The 19,836-nt window shown below is 36.2% G+C and overlaps 2 protein-coding genes across 3 annotated transcripts in view; both read right to left on the bottom strand.

The window, feature by feature from the left end:
* Window positions 1-597, bottom strand: part of LOC136041037 (peroxiredoxin-6-like) — a 31,046-nt gene extending 30,449 nt beyond the window's left edge. The window contains exon 1 of the mRNA XM_065725567.1: window positions 421-597. Coding sequence (XP_065581639.1) covers window positions 421-503 — 83 coding nt within the window. The 5' untranslated portion in view covers window positions 504-597. The remainder of the gene's footprint in view (window positions 1-420) is intronic.
* A 2,209-nt stretch (window positions 598-2,806) lies between these two features.
* The window catches only part of LOC136041099 (uncharacterized), a 36,965-nt gene continuing 19,935 nt past the window's right edge, over window positions 2,807-19,836 (bottom strand). Inside the window, exon 3 of one of the 2 annotated variants that reach the window (XM_065725654.1) lies at window positions 2,807-5,890. In XM_065725654.1, coding sequence (XP_065581726.1) covers window positions 5,706-5,890 — 185 coding nt within the window. In that variant the 3' untranslated portion in view covers window positions 2,807-5,705. Of the gene's footprint in view, window positions 5,891-13,862; window positions 19,316-19,836 lie in introns of those variants that run through there. The other variant, XM_065725653.1, reaches the window with a different exon arrangement.

The following is a 19,836-nucleotide window of genomic DNA, read 5'->3' as shown; positions in this document are numbered from 1 at the left end:
ATTGCAATCATTTCTGTTTTCATTGATTGGATATTTGAAATCACAAATCTGTAATAGGCTAGTTTTCAAACAAATTTGGGCTATATATTTACACATTAGGGATGTGATGGTAAAGCATAGCATATATTAAATATTTAAGCTAATCATTGCTGTATTTAATATATGCTATGCTTTAAACCCCACCCCCCCAATGTGCAAATATATAATAACTCCATAACGGTAAGCTGGTGGTAGTTTTGCAAGAGTGAAATGATTTTTCAAAAGTCAAAATGTATCTATTAACAATAGTTTCATGACCCAAAACAATTGTTCAGGTAATATCAACATTGACCCTATTTCTGTAGATTTCTAAGCTTTGTGCCAGAAATTCTGTAGGCTTTTGCTAGCTACAAAAGAGACTACTAAAATTTATATACTAACCTATCGCCAATCCACTCATGAAATGAAATTGGTCCATGAGATGTATCAGCTTTAAAATCTGGAAATGTTTGACCTAGCTTCATTTTAAGGCTATTTCTTCACTTCTTCCTTGAAATTTAATTTCTTCAGTTTCTTCCCAATGACTGTCTTAAACCGTTCGTTTGATTACTTGTCCGGTTATTTATCCGGCAGTTAGCACACTAATCCAAGCGTTTCTTGAGATGCACCTGATTACACACAACTTATCCACAGTACAAGTCCTCGGACCAAGTAATCCTGAGCGTTCCAGGTGGCTATCCGACTAACCTTTGACGTCAAGTGCACCTCATGAAACGCCTGGATTAGTAATCCTACTTGTCAGATAATCAATGGAACACAGTATAGAAAAATTTTAAGCTCAAATCGACGCCAGTTTCTTTTAAACATCGGCGCTGATTTGGTAAATCGGCGTCGAAAGCATCTCCGTGTGTCTGACCCTTTGTTCTATGTTTTATTGGGGAGAATGCTTCCTTTTATTCACTATAGTGGAACATTCAAACTTCTCTTTTTTTTATTAAGGAATGACTCTTTCCCTATCCCAGAAGCTCAGGAAGCATAATAAATTTGCTACAGTAGCAAGCTCATCATTCCTCAACTGGGTTAGACAGGGAATGAGAACAAGCCATTCTTTAATAAAACAAGAAAAGTTTGCCTATTCCTTTAAGCTAACCAAAGAAACTATATTTCCAAACAAAACGTAGGAAGTGATATATAGTGGGATTTACTTTATTAAACAGGTCTCTAGTCTTTAAGAAAATTTTAGTCAAAGAGGTGTTTTCTCGTTTCGTCACCAAATTTGTGTTGAAGGGCAGGATAGACGTAGCCAAAATCAGAGCCGATTTGACAAATACGCACAGAATCATAAAACAGCGGCGCAGATTTTCGGTAAGAATTTTACTGCCTGTTACACTGTTTTAACAAATCATCACTGATCTTTTTCCTATTATCGCTAGTTTGATAAAAAATTAAAAAAGTCTACTCAGTAGTTTGGGTTTTCCTTATATGTTTCTTCGAAGAAAAAGCAACAGATTTATGCTTGGGTGATTGTTGGTATGTTCCAGGAAACGTGATGGGCTATAGATTATGAGTGTGGAATTCACTCAAGCTCCCTATAAACATGGATTTTATAATTGTTGATTAATTGTTTAGTAGGGATGGAGGAGGGAGGAATAAAAGATTTTTTCCAAGGAAATCTAATAATAGTTGTCGTGTGATTTTTTGGATCTTCCAAACATATTGATTTGTGTCAGGGCTTATTAAGAATACTGGATGTATTGTGATATATCTATTCTTGTTTTTTTATTGCTATCATACTTTAGATTAATTGAGGGAGAATGACCCTGATCCATAAAAGCACATACAAGAAAATATATATGTGCAACAAGGAAAAAAAGATATTTTTCATACATGGGGAAGACTTGTAAAAATTAAAAGAACAGGCAAGTTACTTTTAATTATGATTACTGAGAAACAAATAATCGCTACATATCGGCCGAGCAAGCCTTCCCCCTTCTTTCTATGTATGCCTGTTGCTATGGATCATAAGGTATTCGGGGTTTCGAATTTCATGATAAATTTTTGGAGTTATATCTAGTGTTTAGTACTTGAGAAAGAATATGTTAAATAGAGAAAACATTAATATGAAAAACATATTGAACTGTCTCTCGCCTTCCAAGCTAATTTGAAAAACTTAGATATTAGGTTCCAACTATGCTTCATTAAGAAGAAAAACAACAAGCTACAAGCATGTACGTACGAAAACAAACGACCGAAAGCCTTTGGGATGAGCGCTCCCAAAATTTTAATATATTTGCAATTATTTGCGATTATCTCAATTGTCCTTTCTCTGCACTTTAGTGCGCACATGCCTGTTCTCTGCCTAATTTTGACGTTGGTGATCCTAACTGACTTTTATATCTAGGTATTTATTTGCATGAATTTATACAGATTGCACAATTTTAAAATGCTACGTCTGGCGATTTGGTGCCCCAAAACAGTAATTTTGGCCTGATAAAAGGCACAATTTTATCTAAAGAAAATTCTAATATGTCAATTGATCTAAATTTATTGAAGCGCTCTCTATTTGACTTGACCGTTTTGAAAATATTGTGGAAGGAAACAACACATTTGTCATTGAGGCCGTAGTCCCTGCTTCTCTATTAAATAATCCACCATTTTCTCCTTTACGTTGTAAGTTTTATCCTTTTGCATTTCTTCCTCAAATCCTGAATCAGCCACCAGGTAATGTCGCAATACTCACGATTTTAGAGTTCATGCTCCAATTTACTGTTCAAATTAATATTGATGCAAAATTTACTGTTAAAACACAAAGACAAATTAAAACAAATAACAAGAACAAAGAAAAGTGTATATTTGTACATAATCTACTATAAAGGAAGGGCATTGTGTAATCAACTAAATTCTCTAAATCTCCATGAAACTTCAGATAAAAATACAAAGGCATACGAGAAGGAGGTAGAAGGAATGAATTTCTCATCTCTCTTTATTTAAACTGAAGCCGAATAAAGGTGCTGTAGAGTGATACCTCCTTCATTCTGCGGAATTATGTTTCTGAAATTTATTGTGAGACTTCCTTTATTTAAGCTAATTTACTTCATATTTCATAACGATATATTCAATCATGCGTAAGAGTGCATTAGCTATCGTGAAGGAGAGGCTGTGGATCGTATTGTGTGTTTGTGTGGGGGGGGGACTAGTACACATTACAATTAAAATATATATTAAGTACGATTATGAGAAATTAACTAAAATACTACTATATACAGACGTGTTAAAATATATGATACATGATATTCTTATGGTGGATGTATGACAAGAAAAGAGGTAAAGTACAGCTTATTTTCACATGGACCACAATTTGAAACTGAAAAGCCTCTAGAGTCTGAAGCGTTTTGCATTCAATAGTATGTAAATTTTTGTCCAATAAAATTATGCACAATCAAACACTATAGAACATATTCGAATTAGACATGGCTTCTTTCTTGTTCAAATACGTTAGCTCGCCTCCAAGGGACCCATTTCCTCTATAGAAATTATTAGTAATTAATTTGTTATATTTGCAACGTAATTCATAATTTTTTTTTGGGGGGGGGTTCAAGATTTCAAGGTGCAGTATATTGTATTTGGTAGCTCCAACAAGGAGAACGGGTCCGTTCCAATTATGTCAATCACGTATCTATAACTTGTGTTTTTTCTTCCCATCAAGTTTCATCCCGATATCTCCACTCTAAGCCTCTTCCAAGATTTCCGGTTTCCAAGATTTCTGTCTCCCCCCTCCAAACCTCTATGTCCCTGGATTCGATTCGAATTGAAAATGAAGCATCTGAGACCTAAGATTTTTTTATATATCAAGTTTCATTAAGATCCGATCACCCATTCGTAAGATACCTCGATTTTCACGCTTTCCAAGAATTCCGGTTTCCCCTCCAACTCCCTCAATGTCACCGGATCGGGTAGGGATTTAGTGAGAGGTCTAAAGCACCTTACCTTAGACCTTAGTTCCTCCAGAGCCATCGGTGGAACATAGGACGTCGACATAGCCTCTCCATTCGTCTCGCATTGGTGCTGCAGCGATGACGTCTTCCCATTCAGGTATTAGTGAGGTACCGGCCGTCCTCAGATCTCGGTCATGTGTTCGTCTCAATTTATTTTTGGGGCGGCCTCTCTTTCTTCTACCGTCTGGCTTCCATTCATAGGTTGTTCGAGGAAGGCGGCTCTCTTCCATACGAAGAACGTATAAAATCACCCATTTTAAATGGGATCTAAAGCACAAGATCCTTCTAAATATCAAATTTCATTAAGATCTGATCACCCATTCGTAAGTTACAAATACCTCATTTTTTCTAATTTTTCCAAATTACCCCCCCCCCCCAACTCCACCAAAGAGAGCGGATCCAGTCTGGTTATGTCATTCAGGTATCTTGGACTTGTGCTTATTCTTCCCACCAAGTTTCATCCTGATCTCTCCGCTTTAAGCGTTTTCCAAAAAAATCCGACCCCCCCCCCCCCCAATGACACTGGATCCGGTCCGGATTTAAAATAAGAGATGTGAGTTACGAAGAACTCCTAAATATGAAATTTCATTAAGATCTGATCACTCCTTTGTAAGTTAAAAATACCTCATTTTTTTCTAATTTTTCAGTATTAACCCTCCCGACCCCACCTCCAACTCCCCCAAAGAGAGCAGATCTGTTCTGGTTATGTCAATCACGTATCTAGGACTTGTACTTATTTTTTCACCAAGTTTCATCCCGATCCCTCCACTCTAAGCGTTTCCCAAGATTTTAGGCCCCCCCCCATTGTCACCGGATCCGGTTGGGATTTTAAAATAAGAGTTCTGAGACACGATATCCTTCCAAACATAAAATTTCAGTAAGATCCGATCACCTGTCCGTAAGTTAAAAACACCTATTTTCCAAATTTTTCCAATTTAACCCCCCCCCCCCCAGATGATCGAATCGGGGAAACGACAATTTCTAATTTAATGGTCTGGTTCCTGATACGCCTCCCAAATTTCATCGTCCTAGCTTTCCTGAAAGCGCCTAAACTAGCAAAACCAGGACAGACAGACCGACAGACTGACCGACCGACCAAAAGAATTTGCAATCGCAATATGTCACTTGGTAGATACCAATTGCCATAAAACAAGTTGTTCAACTGAGAGTAGGAGCAACATTAAAACTCAAAACGAACAGGAATTGTTTCGTATAGGAATGAGTTATCCCCTTCTGATACCTCGCTCTTTACTCTAAGGTCTTACTGTTTGCTCAATAATCTTAAGAACGACTCCTGAAAAATAAGGGCCGTTTAACTAGAATATGAAACTTTTTAAAAGTGCTGAAAACATTAATGTGAAGAGCAAGGTGCTTAGAAGGGAGTAACATTTTCATATAGAGAATAATTTCTGTTCGGTATGAGTATTAATGTTGTTCCTTACTTTTAGTTGAAAATTTGTAAATTATTGAATCAAAACAAAGAGTTATCTCAATTTAAGTGATCTCAGCTATGATTCGAGTTTACTTGACTTTAATTAATTTTCAATTCAAGACAAGCACGCATCAAACTATAGTGATTTTTTTTTACTCAGACACAATTCTAAGAAACAGGAGAAGGTTTCTCCACTTCTATTATTTTTAACGAGTAATAGCCTTGCAGAGTAGTTACATAAAAATAAAAATAAATATAAATTAAAAAATTAAAGTAGGAAGGAACATGCAACTAAGATATCAAAAAAATTCAGCCTCCGTTGTAGTGGCTTCTGTCGTTTCTGGAATTAGGTTGATAATTATGACTGGGAATCGTTGGTTGTTGTTGTTGTTGTTGTTATTTGGATTGTTGTTGACATTATTTGCAGTGCCAGTTCCAGCATTTGTTTGGGTTTGACCAGTTCCGGTTGCTGTTGTTCTTGATCCTGAAAGAGTTCATAAATAAAGTTACAAAATACAATGTTTTCTACTACAAACATAGGATGTCAAACTATTGTTTGGGCCTTAAAATCAGGCATGTTTTATGTGGACAATATCTATTCTCACAAAACAAGTTTTTTCAAAGAAAAGTAAGCAGCGTCCATTAAACCAAAAAAGAGCAGAATTAAAAATCAAAAATCTACCAAGCGTAAAACTACCACAAATGACCATCAATAAATAAATGGAACCCAAGACGAACAGAAATTACAATAGAGGCTAGACTCAAACTCAAAAAGAGCAGAAATAAACACAAGTAAGGCTAACAACCCCCTTGGCAACTCAAGACCAGAACATAATTTACTATAAATTAAATGCATTTTAAATGTTTTAACTTTAATAAATCGAAAATTATTAAGACTTTAAGGAATCTAATGGAACTAATACCTATTTTTTCAGTAAAATGCAAATAATGTTCTGGTCTTGAAAAGGCATGGGGCTGTTAGCCCTACTCATGTTAATTTTGACAACCTGTATATTCATACACATCTTGAAATTTGATATCTTAATGCTCTTAGAGTGCATCTTAGCGATCCTTACAAGCAGTTAAAATAGAAGTAGTAGTTGGAGTAATAGTAATACTAGCAGTAGAACTAGTAAATGTAGCAGTGGTAGCAGTACTAGTAAAAGTGTGTACATATTGTCTTTTGATCAATTGATCTTCCCCTTTAAGCTTTCTTTGAAAGCTCCAACTTAATATCCAAATCAATTCTTGAGATACACGCTTTTGACAACCTGATTGTACATAGTGTCTTTTGATTTACCTCAAATTTGTACTCAATATTCTATCAATTTTTCACCTTCATAGGCTTAGCCTTAATTTTACTAGTATCACGTAACTGTGGTGGTAGTGGAAGAAGTGGTAGCAGTAATAGCATTATATTAGTAATAGTAGCAACAGTAGTAGCTGCAGTATGAATAACAATAGTGGCATGTACATGTTGCCTTTGGGTCAGTTGAGCTTCCCCCTCATTTCCCGAAAGTTCACTTTGTCTTGGTAAGCCCTTCCAAAAATATTGGTGATGTACCCTTTTGATTTTCTTTTGATGCCTTTTCATTTCTATACTCTAAGTTTTACAAGTCCTTGTAATTGGAGTAATATTTGGAGTAGCAGTAGCAGTATTAACAGTAGTAGTAGTAGTAAAATAAGGAGTGGTTAGTAGTACTGTTAGTAGTGGCATGCGCGTATTACCTGTTCGTTAATTCATCTTCGCCTTTAAGCATTCTCTAAAAGTTCCTACTTGATACCCAAATCCGTTCTTGATTTAGACCCTTTTGACAATCTTCACACACATATTGTATTTTGATTTAGTTCAAATTACCCTGAATATTCCGTCAAGTTTTCACCCTCATACGCGTAGCCTTAATTTTACTAGAATCATAATAGTAGTGGTAGTAATAGGAACAATAGTAGCAGCAGCATTGATAGCAGTTGTAGCAGTTACATGTGGCCTTTCGGCTAGTTGAACACCCCACTCGTGATGTCCCAGAAGCTTCCTCTTGATATAGTTAGCCGTTCCAAAAATACTGCTGATGCGCCCATATCAGCGATCTGTGTATGCATAGCATGTTTTGATTTAGTTCAACTTTCCCCTAAACGTTCCATCAGATGTTTATTTCAGTATCCTCAGCCTTGGTAGTGCTCGTTACAGAAGCAGTAGTTCCAAAGTGGTAGTAGTGGGTCTGGGTAGTAGTAGTAGTAGCAGGGATGGCAGTAGAAATGGTAGTTGTTGTGGTAGTAGTAGCGTTCAAATATTGTCTTTTGGTAAATTGATCATCTCCGTTATCATTTCCTGAAAGGTCAAATTAATATACTGAGTCATTCCTGCGTTACGCCCTTTTTACGACCCGTACCCACCTAATGTGTTTTGATTTAGTTCAACACTCCCCCCAAGTTCTCAGAAAGGCTAACCTCAATACCCTTTGTCTTTTTGGAAAGTAAAAGTCAAACATGCATACCCTTCTCAGTGACATTATACTATAGATAAAAAAAAATTAACGAATTGCCTAACTTACAACCCTTGCACTGAGGGTCGTAAGAGATTTGAAATCCCCAGATGCAAAATTACTAGACCTTTCAACAGTGCTGAAGAAAGTGGATTTCTCCCAATTTTGATTGGATGTTTGTTTTGGAAAACAATGTGTATGGAGGGGGGCTGGTTGCCCTTACATTACTTTTGACTCTTAAAAAGCGCACTATAACATCCAATTCCAATCAAATGAGCCCAATCTAGGGTTCATACGACCACCCATTCCATAAAAACCGTATATGCCCCCAGGGTACAACTTACAACCCTTGCTCAAGAGCTCTAGTGGGTTGTGTCAACCCTGCAGGCTTTTTTTATAATGTTTGGACCATTCAAAAATAACTATCTCACAAATTCGATCAGACATGTTTGGGGAAAATAAGGCGTCAGGGGAGGGGGAAATTTTTCCCTTCATCACTTTTGACTCTTAAAAGGGAACTACAACTTACAATTTCCAATTAAATGAGCCTCCTCTATAGTTTATGCGACCACCCCTTCCATAAAACTTTACATGCCTTCGGGGCATAACTTGCAACCCTTTCCCCCAGGTTCTGAGGGGCAACAAAAAACTTCCATAAAAAGTTAAACGTATGGGCAACTAGTATAACTTTTAGCCCTGAGGGCCGGGTTTGTGATCTGCAAATACATAATTACTGGACGTTTGAAATATGCTGAGCAAAATGTTTTTCTCAAAATTTTGATTGGATATGTTTGGGAAAATGATGAGCGTGGGGGAGCTGGCTGTCCTCCAACCATTTTTGACCATTTAAAAGGGAACTGGAGCTTTCAATTTCAAATCGAATTACCTTCTTTCGAATTTTCTAAAATAATTCGTTGTATACGAATTACCCTGGTAAAAAAGAAAACCAATCTAAAAAACCAAAAAGTAAATGATGCATTGAGCCAACATCTTTCTTTGCTTAGGCAAAATTATTACGCTGCCTATGACATCCACAGGATATACACCCGTTCATTTGTTAATGTAACGCTCGATAAGCTCTTATGGCTACATATTTTACTTGGTATCTCAGCTATTCCTGGACTTCAGCTGAGATGTGGATGGTGAATATCAAGCATAAGCTCTGTCCTGACAAAATTTGTAATGATCATGGATACCTAAATATCCCATCTCTCACTAATACATTGAGATCTTTACTAAATATCATACTTTTTCTGCATAAGACGTTACGTTTTTGTGTTTATTAGATACCTCCTATAAAGCAAAAACTCCTCCCAAAAATAGTTTTGTGCATAGGTGCATATACAGTTTATGAATGGGGAAAAGGGTGGCTATGTTCAATTTAAAAACCTACGCTTTTGCAAGGATTTGGTGGATGCCCAGAAATGAAAAAAGGGGAAAGAAAGGTTAATACCCCTTAGAAAAGTAGCAGAGGTGGTGCCTTCAATCCTTTCAAAACTTTCTGTTGCATAAGTAAACCGTGATGGACATGGACAATCTTTGTGTGAAACTTTCAGAAATAGATCTAAAGCACAAACAAGTCCCAAGCGATGTGTTCTGGGCCTTGTATCTTTTCTAAGTCCTTACTTATATGGTTGTAATGCTTAATTGAACTAAAGATTGGCTTAATTAATTAAAATCCTAAGTTTACTTACATATTATTTAGTTATTTACTAATACTAAATGACCGCGATCTTAAAACAGTTTTAGCACATCTCTGTGTATGGAGTTATATATATATATATATATATATATATATATATATATATATATATATATATATATATATATATATATATATATATATATATCTTTTTACGGAATTGGGGATGGGTTTCTTGGGCCGAAGAGGTCCTTAGGTCCCAAAAATCATAGCCTGCTTCGGACAGGAGGTGGCTTCGGGCACTATATGCAAAGGCTCATGTTGCCGACCAACTGTTGAATAATATAAATATTTTGATGCTGTATGACCTTGTTGAGTATAAAATGGTAGTTTTGTAATGCCGCTACTACCATTAGCTGATGACTGTAGTACTAAGCCACCTGAAGATAATGTAGCTTTGGACGCTATAACTAAGACGAAACAGACATTTTATTTGTTCTGTTGCTGTTTTATTTATTCATGTTTTTAATGAAATGTTTTGATTTTTTGAAGCGTTACAATTTAGTTAATATTATTATTCTTAAAAAGCAGCATTTTTTAATTCGAAAGATATGACAAAATTCCAAATGTTGCACCAAGTTCTGTGTAAAAATGAACGTTTAAGTGGTACAAACCCCTTCGATTCGTTTAAGCGGACCCATACCTCGATGTACTATTGGAGTTGCTAACCCCTCGTATTCCTTATATTTGCTTATGCGGGCCCATATACCGCTTTACTATTGGAGCTACCAATCCCTCATATCTCTTCAATGGTTACAAGTTGGCCCATACCTCGATGTACTATTAGGTTATAAACCCCTCCTATAGGCCCTCTGGATGCTAAGACAGCCATTTTCCATCATTCCTACAACACACATGGCGTCATCTAGGCTTCCGGCGATAAGAATATTTCCAGGAAATGCTTGCCAGCTGTTATTTTCTCGATGAAAAGGGCCTTTTGATATAAGCGCCATATACTCGGTATCTTGCGTAAGGCCTCCTGTGATGGATGCATTTGAATGCCAAATATTTATCCAAAGTCATAGACGGTGTTATTCTCAATTATACTTATAGATGACGACATTTTTATTTTCCAACGACATAGTTTTTAGCTTATAAAACGTTTTCTATTGATTTTATGGAATTTATGTCTGGTGTAGGAATTGAACGCGATGATAAAAGAACAATATGGTAGTTGACTGAGCCAACAAGTCATTGATAATATTATGTACCTAGATATTATGTACCTTCTAGGCAATCAATGTATTGTTTCTGGGATGGTGGCCAACTGATGTTAAGCGTCATTAAATCCTACAAGTTAACTGCGCAATCGATTTCACAATTGGAGTTGGATATATATGGTAAATGAAATCTCACAAAAGTCATAACCTCCGGGCTCCCAGTAACTAAGTTCAGTGTGCTTTTTGCTCAGGTGAGGTTGGAGACTGAGGAGAGGGGGACGTGCATGTAGATGACCGTGTAAAACACTTCAAAACATGTCTTTTCGTTCAAGGAGTCGATATGGAAAACATTCCAGTGAAACTTTCTGCTTCAACTGAAGGTTATGATATTTGTGACCAATGCGTGTGACTGCATTTTTGTGTGTAAAAGAAATTCTGTTCCCAAAAAAATAACCTGTATAAAAAATCTAAGTCCCCCCAAAAAATTCGAAGTTAAAAAATGGGAGAGAGGTGGGGGGGGGGGCTATTAGGCCCCGTGAGGAGGCGTGGGGCCCTGGAATACCTGGCCGGTTGCAGTCATTACAATTCTTGGAGATCGAAACAAGTTTCATTAGCCATCAAAAGAATATGCATGTCCAGCAGGCTCTCAAATCACTGTGGTACGAATATTGTCAGAATAATGCCAAAAACGGTGCCAGGAAAAAAAAATCACTGATAGCATTTACCATATAAATTAAATAAAAAAAACAAGTTTTTTACCTGAAAGTAAGGAGCGACATTAAAAGTTAAAACGAACAGAAATTACTTCGTATATGAAAGGGACTGCTTCCTCATGAACGCCCCGCTCTTTACGCTAAAGTTCGACTCTTTCTCTCAACTCTTCTTTTTAAAACAGTAAAAAACTTTAGCGTAAAGAGCGGGGCGTTGATGAGGAAGCAGCCCCTTTCATATACGAAGTAATTTCTTTTCGTTTTAAGTTTTAATGTCGCTCCTTACTTTCAGTTAAAAAAAACTTGTTTTTTTTTATTTAATTCTGAATGTTTTTGAATCAATGCATATTTTGATTTTGGCTCTCCGCAGAGGAATAATTAAAACAAAATTTGCATATTTATTTTTTTTGGCTAAATGGCTTTCTCATAATTTTGATCGAATGATTTTCAGAAAAAAGAGCGGGGGAGGAAGCCTAGTTGCCCTCCAATTTTTGATTAATTAAAAAGGCAACTAAAACTTTTAACTTTTTACGAATCTTTTTATTAGTAAAAGATATATGTAACTTATAAATTAGCTTACGTGAAGAACTTTTGTATTCTCATGTTTTAATTACATATAAGAGGGGGTTCGCCCCCTTGTCAGTACCTCGCTCTTTGCACTAAAGCTTAAATTTTGTCCCAATTAATTAAGAATGACCACTGAATCACAAAAGCCGTAGAATAAATAGTTGAAATTACTAAAAATACTTTGGCGTAAAGAGCGAGGTATTTGAAGGAGGTGAGCCCCTCATATGGGTAATAATTTCTGTTCGTTTTAAGTTTTAATGCTGCTCCTTACTTCCAGCTGAAAAAAAGCTTTTATTTTTTCATTGTTTTTTAAAATAATGCTAGTAAATCCTGCGCTCCCTTCATAGAAATTTTCCCCCAGCCTATCCTCCTCTTCTCAACCCCCCCCCAAACAAAAAATTCTCCTGAAAACGCCTGTACACTTTCAAATAACCATTACTATATGTAAACCCTGGTCAACGTTTGTAACTTGTAGCCCCTCCCACGGGGACTTTGGGAGTGTAAGTCGTCTTCAAAGACATAGTTATAAGGTTTGTCGACTACGTTGAATAAAATGGCTATCTCAGAATTTTGATCCGTTGACTTTGGGAAAATAATTAGCGTGGGAGGGGGCCTAGGTGCCCTCCAATTTTTTTGGTCACTTAAAAGAACACTAGAACTTTTCATTTCCGTTAGAATAATCCCTCTCGCAATATTCTAGGACAACTGAGTCTGTACGATCACCCCTGGGAAAAAAAACAACAACAAAAAACAAACAAACAAATAAACACGCATCCGTGATCTGCCTTCTGGCAAAAAATACAAAATTCCACATTCTTGTAGATAGGAGCTTGAAACTTCTACAGTAGGGTTCTCTGATACGCTGAATGTGATGGTGTGATTTTCATTAAGATTCTATGACTTTTAGGGGGTGTTTCCCCCTATTTTCTAAAAAACGCAAATTTTCTCAGGCTCGTAACTTTTGATGGGTAGGACACAAACTTGATGAAAGTTATATATTTAGAATCAGCATTAAAATGTGATTCTTTTGGTGTAGCTATTGGTATGAAAATTCCATTTTTTAGAGTTTTGGGTATTATTGAGCCGGGTCGCTCCTTACTACAGTTTGTTACCACGAACTGTTTGATCCAGCTCCAATTGAGAAACCGATTATGCAGTTAACTTGTTAAGATTTAGTGACGCTTAACATCAGTTGACTGGTGAACCAGAAACAGTACATTTTTGCCTAGAGTGTATTTCTAGTTACATAATATCATCAATAACTTATTGGCTCAGTCAACTAACGTGTCGTTCTTTCACCATAGGAAAGCTTGAATGTCACGTTCGATTTCTATACCATACATAAATTTCATAAAATCAATGGAAAAACGGCTTAGAAGCTATAAAATGTGTCGCTAGAAAATAAAACATGTCGTCACCTAGAACTCTAGTTAACAATAACACCGTCTATGACTTTGGATAAAAATTTGGCATTCAAATTTATCCGTCACTGGAGGCCTTTCGCAATATATCGAGCACATGGCACTTGTATCCAAAGACCCATTTCACCAAGAAATAACAGCTGGCATGCGTTTCCTGGAAATATTCTTATTGCCGGAAGCTGAGATAACGCCATGTGTCGTAGGAATGGTGTGATATAGCTGTCATAGTATCCGGAGGGCCTATAGGAGGGGTTTCTAATTCCAATAGTTCACAGCGGTACGGCCCACTTGTGTCCATTGAAGAGATATGAGGGATTGGTTAGTACACCAGGATACGGGCCCAATTAAACAAATTGTCCCCTTAAACAAATTGAAGGGATACTACTCGTTTAATGCACAAAAAGACAAGTACATCAGTGTGGAGGCTTTTATTGATTTTAGTTTCTAAATTTACGCCGCCAGTGTCACCAGTGTTACTTAGCAGTTGGCGATTCTTGAAGTTTTTCCAGTTTAACAATAAAGGAAATAGATTAATTGACTTAGTCAATAAAATTGGTTTAGTGATAAGTATTTTCATTTATTTATAATTTTTTTACAACCCACAAAAAAACAATAGACAATGACACTGTGGAGTAGTGAAACATAAAATAGAAAAATTTCAAACAACAATATCGCAACAAACTTATCATACAATATAATAATCATAATCAAAAGCGTTCAACATTTCACAGCAGACCAACAGTATCATAATCAAAACAACACACACTAGAAAGACAACACAGCACCCAACAATTGACAAAAATATCAGTACTAAGAGTAAAAACAACTTAACCAGTATCATATTGGAAAAAGCAAACTAGTGGGTCGGAACCAGAAATAACAGTATTAAAATTCACAGTCATACTGGATGCCACAGTGGCAAGTTGCGCGCAAGCATCAAAAACATCATAGCGGGATACGATAGTTCTATTTCTGAAACGGCCGGGTAAATAAATAAGATGCTTACGATATCTAAAGTAACTACTTCTAAGCCTCTCTAAATCCTTTTTCCTGAGTAGACGGTGGAATCCAGATAAGAAATTTACTGCTGGAGAACAGAACTATTGTTAAGCCAAGCTAGACCGTTACGGTTCTAACGCCTCTATTTGGAAATATCCTGCCGTATGACAAATGGAAATTTTTAATGCGTTAAAAACCAACTAGTAGCAGGTTTCGAAAATTGACGGGCAAAACAACACACAAAGCCATTTAACTTTAAAAAACTGCTGGAGAAAAAAAAAACTATTGTAAAGCCAAGTTAGACCGTTACGGTTCTAACGCCTCTATTTGGAAATATCCTGCCGTATGACAAATGGAAATTTTTAATGCGTTAAAAACCAACTAGTAGCAGGTTTCGAAAATTGACCATTTAACTTTAACCGAGCAAGGTAATGAAGCCACACCGAGGTTTAATGGAGATACAAAAATTTACCATTAAAGCACACGGAAATTCTAAGTCAACCCACGACGAGACAAAGTAACTAGGACATCTTCAGCATATGCAATATAACTTAAACCAATATCATGAAAAATACGGTAGGGGACACATGTTTCAGGCAAGTAGCGAGGACACATCTAAATATGTAAGGAGATAAAACACCTCCCTGTCTCACTCCTTTCTTATACCAATATCGCAATATAGGAATAGCTGAATAATTGACGCCGGAACAAGCAAGGACATACAACTGATATAAGGTCTGGGTAGGAACAACATTATCGAAAGCCCCGGAATGTCAGCAATACATTGTCTCTGATAAAAGTTTCTGAAAGAAACAGGATCACGAAGCAATAAAAATGCCAAAGAGACACCAAACGCAAGAGGACATTTTTTTTTTTTTATTTGTCGACACTAGTGCCAATTTCTAATCTTCTCAGTTACCAATATCCTTCGTACTAAATCCTTCACCCCTCCCCCCACATGACCATAAATTTTGAGAGAGTGAAACTTGATACTTGGTACGCTTCAAGAAAATATTCATTTAAAGAAAATACTAGTCAAAAAAACATATCTCGTTAAGTACTATGTGCATCCATGTTGTCAAAATAGCACATCAAGAATCGTCAGGAATTTCTAAGTCTTGACAAATAACATGTCCAATAACAAGTCTTGTTCAGGTTGGGAAGGTATAAATAATATAATGCTAGTTGATGTAGATATAGAATGCCCTTGTAGAACCGACAGACGGAGAAAAAAGTTACTCAGATGCATTTTACTAACAGTAACAAGAACAAATAGACAGGATCTTAAATAGAAATGTTGTATTTTTATTAGGGAGTAATTCTACCAACACAGGTCGGTGTGAATAGAGATAGATAGCATGCTTGCCTAGGTGAATTTGGTGTAGGAATATAGAAAGCAATAACAATTTTAGATTGCTTCAATTTTGTACGTATTTCACAATTTGAAACAATTTTACCTATACAGAACGTCATTATAATGATATTAAATAAAGAAAATAATTTATTATTATAGGTATTTAATAAAATATAAACTTATCCGTGGTCATAAAATGGCCCCTAAGTTAATATGGTATCCACATGATGGCATGACGGCTAACCTTATTGATTATGCTATGGAAACTGACGAATGGCCGGATTGAGACAAGATACTAGGCTATATAGGAGTGACGTTATTGATGATAATAGTAAAGATCTAGTCAAAGATGAGAGGATGAGGGGATCCTCTATCATTCTATCTCAGGATGAGAATTTGGAAAAAAGACTTTACAGTAACAGTTGAATACTAAACTAGAGAGTCTAAAATTTGATAATGTAGAAGATAAATGGAATAATTATAAGAAAATTGTTTGGGAAGCTGTATGTGAAGTGTTAGGGGAGAAAGATAGAAATAAAGCAAGGAATATTAGTGAAAATGCTTTAAGTTATGTAAAGAAGAGGAAAGGCCTGTACAAGAAATATTTAAAAAAAAGATCATAAGAGGAATGTGAGGAAAGTGGATGAAACACTAAAATATTAACTAAGGTGTGAAGTGGAGCCTATAAATAAAATTACTAAAGATATCAGGAAGGTCGGTACCTGCACTACGCAGACCATTGGTCCGCCATGATTTTTTTTTTTTTTAAGAAACGTGATAAGAATGAGTGAGGTAACTATAGAGGCTATTGCTTGGTTTTGGAAGCATATAAATTAATACGATGATACTCTTTAGACTTAGATATGCTGTAGATAAGTTTTAAAATAGGAACAGTTTGGTTTTCGGAAGGGAAGGGGATGCGTTGACCAAATTTTCACTCTTATATTAACAATTGAGAAGCAGTTGAGTCGACAGACTCTTTTAATCTTTAGTTTTACAAATTATGAAACAGTGTTCAGATGCAGCCGATAAAGAACTCTACCGAAGATCCTATCCTTGTATGGTATTACTTCAAAAAACTTTTTTCACAGAAAGAGTTTCTCAAAGAAAAGTAAAGGGTTCAATTAAGCCGAAAATGAGCAGAGACAAAGTCAAATAATCTTCCAAGCGTAAAACTACCACTAAACGCTATCAATAAATAAGTGAAACTCAAAACGAACAGAAATTACAATAAATGGCCGAGTCAAACTCAAAACTATCAAAATTTAACAAGGGTAGGGCTGATAACCCCCATGCTTAAAGATCAAATGTGCTTTGATCTCAAGATCAAAGCACATTGGCCCTTTACTGAAAAAAAAAGAATGATCGTGTACTGTCATTTTAATTGACATATAATGAGATTTATTCTTTATAGCTTTGATAATTTTTACTTATGAAAGTAAAAAATAAAGTGAAAAATATTTAAAACGTATTTTGGTTTCCGACAGCAAATGATCATCTCAATTTTTAATCAGATATATTTCGGGGAAATACGAGTTGTGTGTGAGTGTGTGTGTGGGGGGGGATGATCAATCCCCCGATCTGATTACCAATCCAAGGAGCCCCCTCCAAAGTTTATACGACTACCCTTTCTATATAAACGTTATAATTATGCCCCCAGGATATAACTTATAACCCTTGCTCTGAGGGATGTGGCGGGTTGTCATCCTCAAAGACATAATATCTGGACCTTTTAACTACGCACAACAAGATGTCTATCTCAACATTTTTATTGGATTGTTTGGGAAATGGTGACTTAGGGAGGGGGGTTGGTTGAACTCCAATTGCTTTTGACTGTTAAAAAGGGCACTAGCCCTTTCAATTTCCAATTGAATGAGCCTTTTTAGAAGTTTCTACGACAACGCCTTTGATACAAAGTGTCCTGGTCTAAAAATTACGCTGCCTATGATATCAAATAAATATTATTAAATAAATACTTTAAAGTGATTGGCACTATCTACGAGAATCACATTAATACGGTTGAGGTAAGGAATGAGGATGGTGGCTGGTTTCATATAGAATTAGGAGATAAGCAGAGTTGTGTTCTATCGCAATTTGTATAGACTATTCTGATAGAATTTGTCTTAAGGAGCGCAGCAAAGGTTATAGGATACTATGAAATCCAATGGGGAAACAAACTTCTTCTAGATTTAGATAATGCTGACGATTTGAGCATCCCAGATAAAAATGTTGGCAAAATAAATGAACTTTGGAGTTTCTGATTGGGCAGGACAGACGAATAGGTTTGAAAATTGATGTTAAGAAGACTAAGTCACTAAGACTGGGAATAAGTGGATGTGAAACAGTCATGGTGGGTAAGAGTAGGTCATTCAAGTGGACAGCTTCACTTACCTAGGTAGCAGCATTAGCAGGAATGGTGGACGGCATTTTAAAAACCACGGATGTTAAACTCTGAGCAGTGTTGAGCACGAGCAAGAGGTGAAGTGACGACAGGACTTCTACATTTATGGTAGTTTTTGTTCATTTAAGTTTTGATGTCGCTCTGAACCTGATATTTTTAGTCTAATAATGGCAATCAAAACGAAAAGGACTAGAAAAATGGAATAATTTTTGCAGTAGAGGCTAGAACGTTTAAGTTTTAAACTGTTAATTTAGAATATAAGTAAATTTTTGAAATAAGACTAATATAACAATAAACCTGAATTTACTCGCAAATTAACTCAGTTAGCTCGATAAATTGCACTTTTGCCATGGCAGTAAGAACCCAAAATGTAAAAACTTATAGTATGTTCATCACATATGTTCACCGGCGTTCACAGGACATGTCCTCATCGCTGACAAGCGCCATTTAAGATAATTTAAGGTAATATCACGTAAATTAAACCCAAGCTGTTGCACTATCTTTGACGTCAGAACATTCGAAATTTAATATGTACGTAAAATAAAACATCAACTCCGTAAATTTAGTTTTGTGAAACCCGGGTTGCATAGCCACCATGTTATGTGTACGTACTATTGGTACCATTGTGTTTACCTCTCCGGTAGGAGCAAACACATGAAATTTACGTTGGCGTTCCACTTCAAAGGAAAATTTTGCAAATAAGTCTGTATATTTTCATAAAAAGTGCAAACTTGATTTGTCTTTGGATCTGTCAATGCACAACTTGCTTTTATGGATTTCGTTTCCAGAGTTTTAAGTACCGCCGTCGTGAGATCTTTCAAATACGCTCTGTGAGTCCAGTGACCTAGCAGCTGGAACAGGGACATTCACTACAACAGCTCCTCCGAAATCATTTGTAAACCCATTCGGAAACACATTCGTCAGCCCGCCCGGAAACACATTTGTGAACCCGTTCGCAGTTATTGGAAAACCATTTGCTATGAACGGGAATACTGAGTTGTTCAAAACAAACGGAAAGTTAAAAACAGTTTGTTGCTGTTGCTGTTGCTGCTGCTGCTGCCCACCTCCACCACCGCCCGAGCCACCCGAACTTCCAGAGCTTGTTTGAGATCCTGAAATAGAGAGTAGATGTACAGTTAGAGCTTTTTGCACTCGAGTCTATTATTGCAAACAAATATTAAATTTAAAGAGAAATTTAAAGTAATAATGATAATTTGCCATCGCAACCAAAAGTAGAAACTTTAATAGTAATTAGCCAGTGGTGCTAGGAAGTGAAAAACGTAACTCCAAAATCATGTACGCTTTTATAGACAGACTTCTTTATGAATTTATATAAGAAAAAGTTTAATTAGATAGCAACCCTTCCTTCTCTCAGATTTGACTAAATTTCACATATTAAAAATAAAAAGATAAGTAGGTGTTCGTTCTTTACTTCTGTAAAAAGAAACAAAGCCTGGGCCCAAGATGGAAAATGGGAGTCCCTCTATTCCAGCCTCTTTCTCACCTACGATTTTTCTAGAAAATTAAAAGTGCTCTACTTCTAAGGTGGTTCGGAATATTATGTTTTTTTATTTAGAAAAAATATTACATTTCATAATAAATTTATATTCTCTGTTTGCAACCTTCTGTCTCA

Source organism: Artemia franciscana, chromosome 21, assembly GCF_032884065.1.
Source record: "Artemia franciscana chromosome 21, ASM3288406v1, whole genome shotgun sequence".
Lineage (NCBI taxonomy): Eukaryota > Metazoa > Arthropoda > Branchiopoda > Anostraca > Artemiidae > Artemia > Artemia franciscana.
This window is presented reverse-complemented; position numbering and strand designations above follow the sequence as displayed.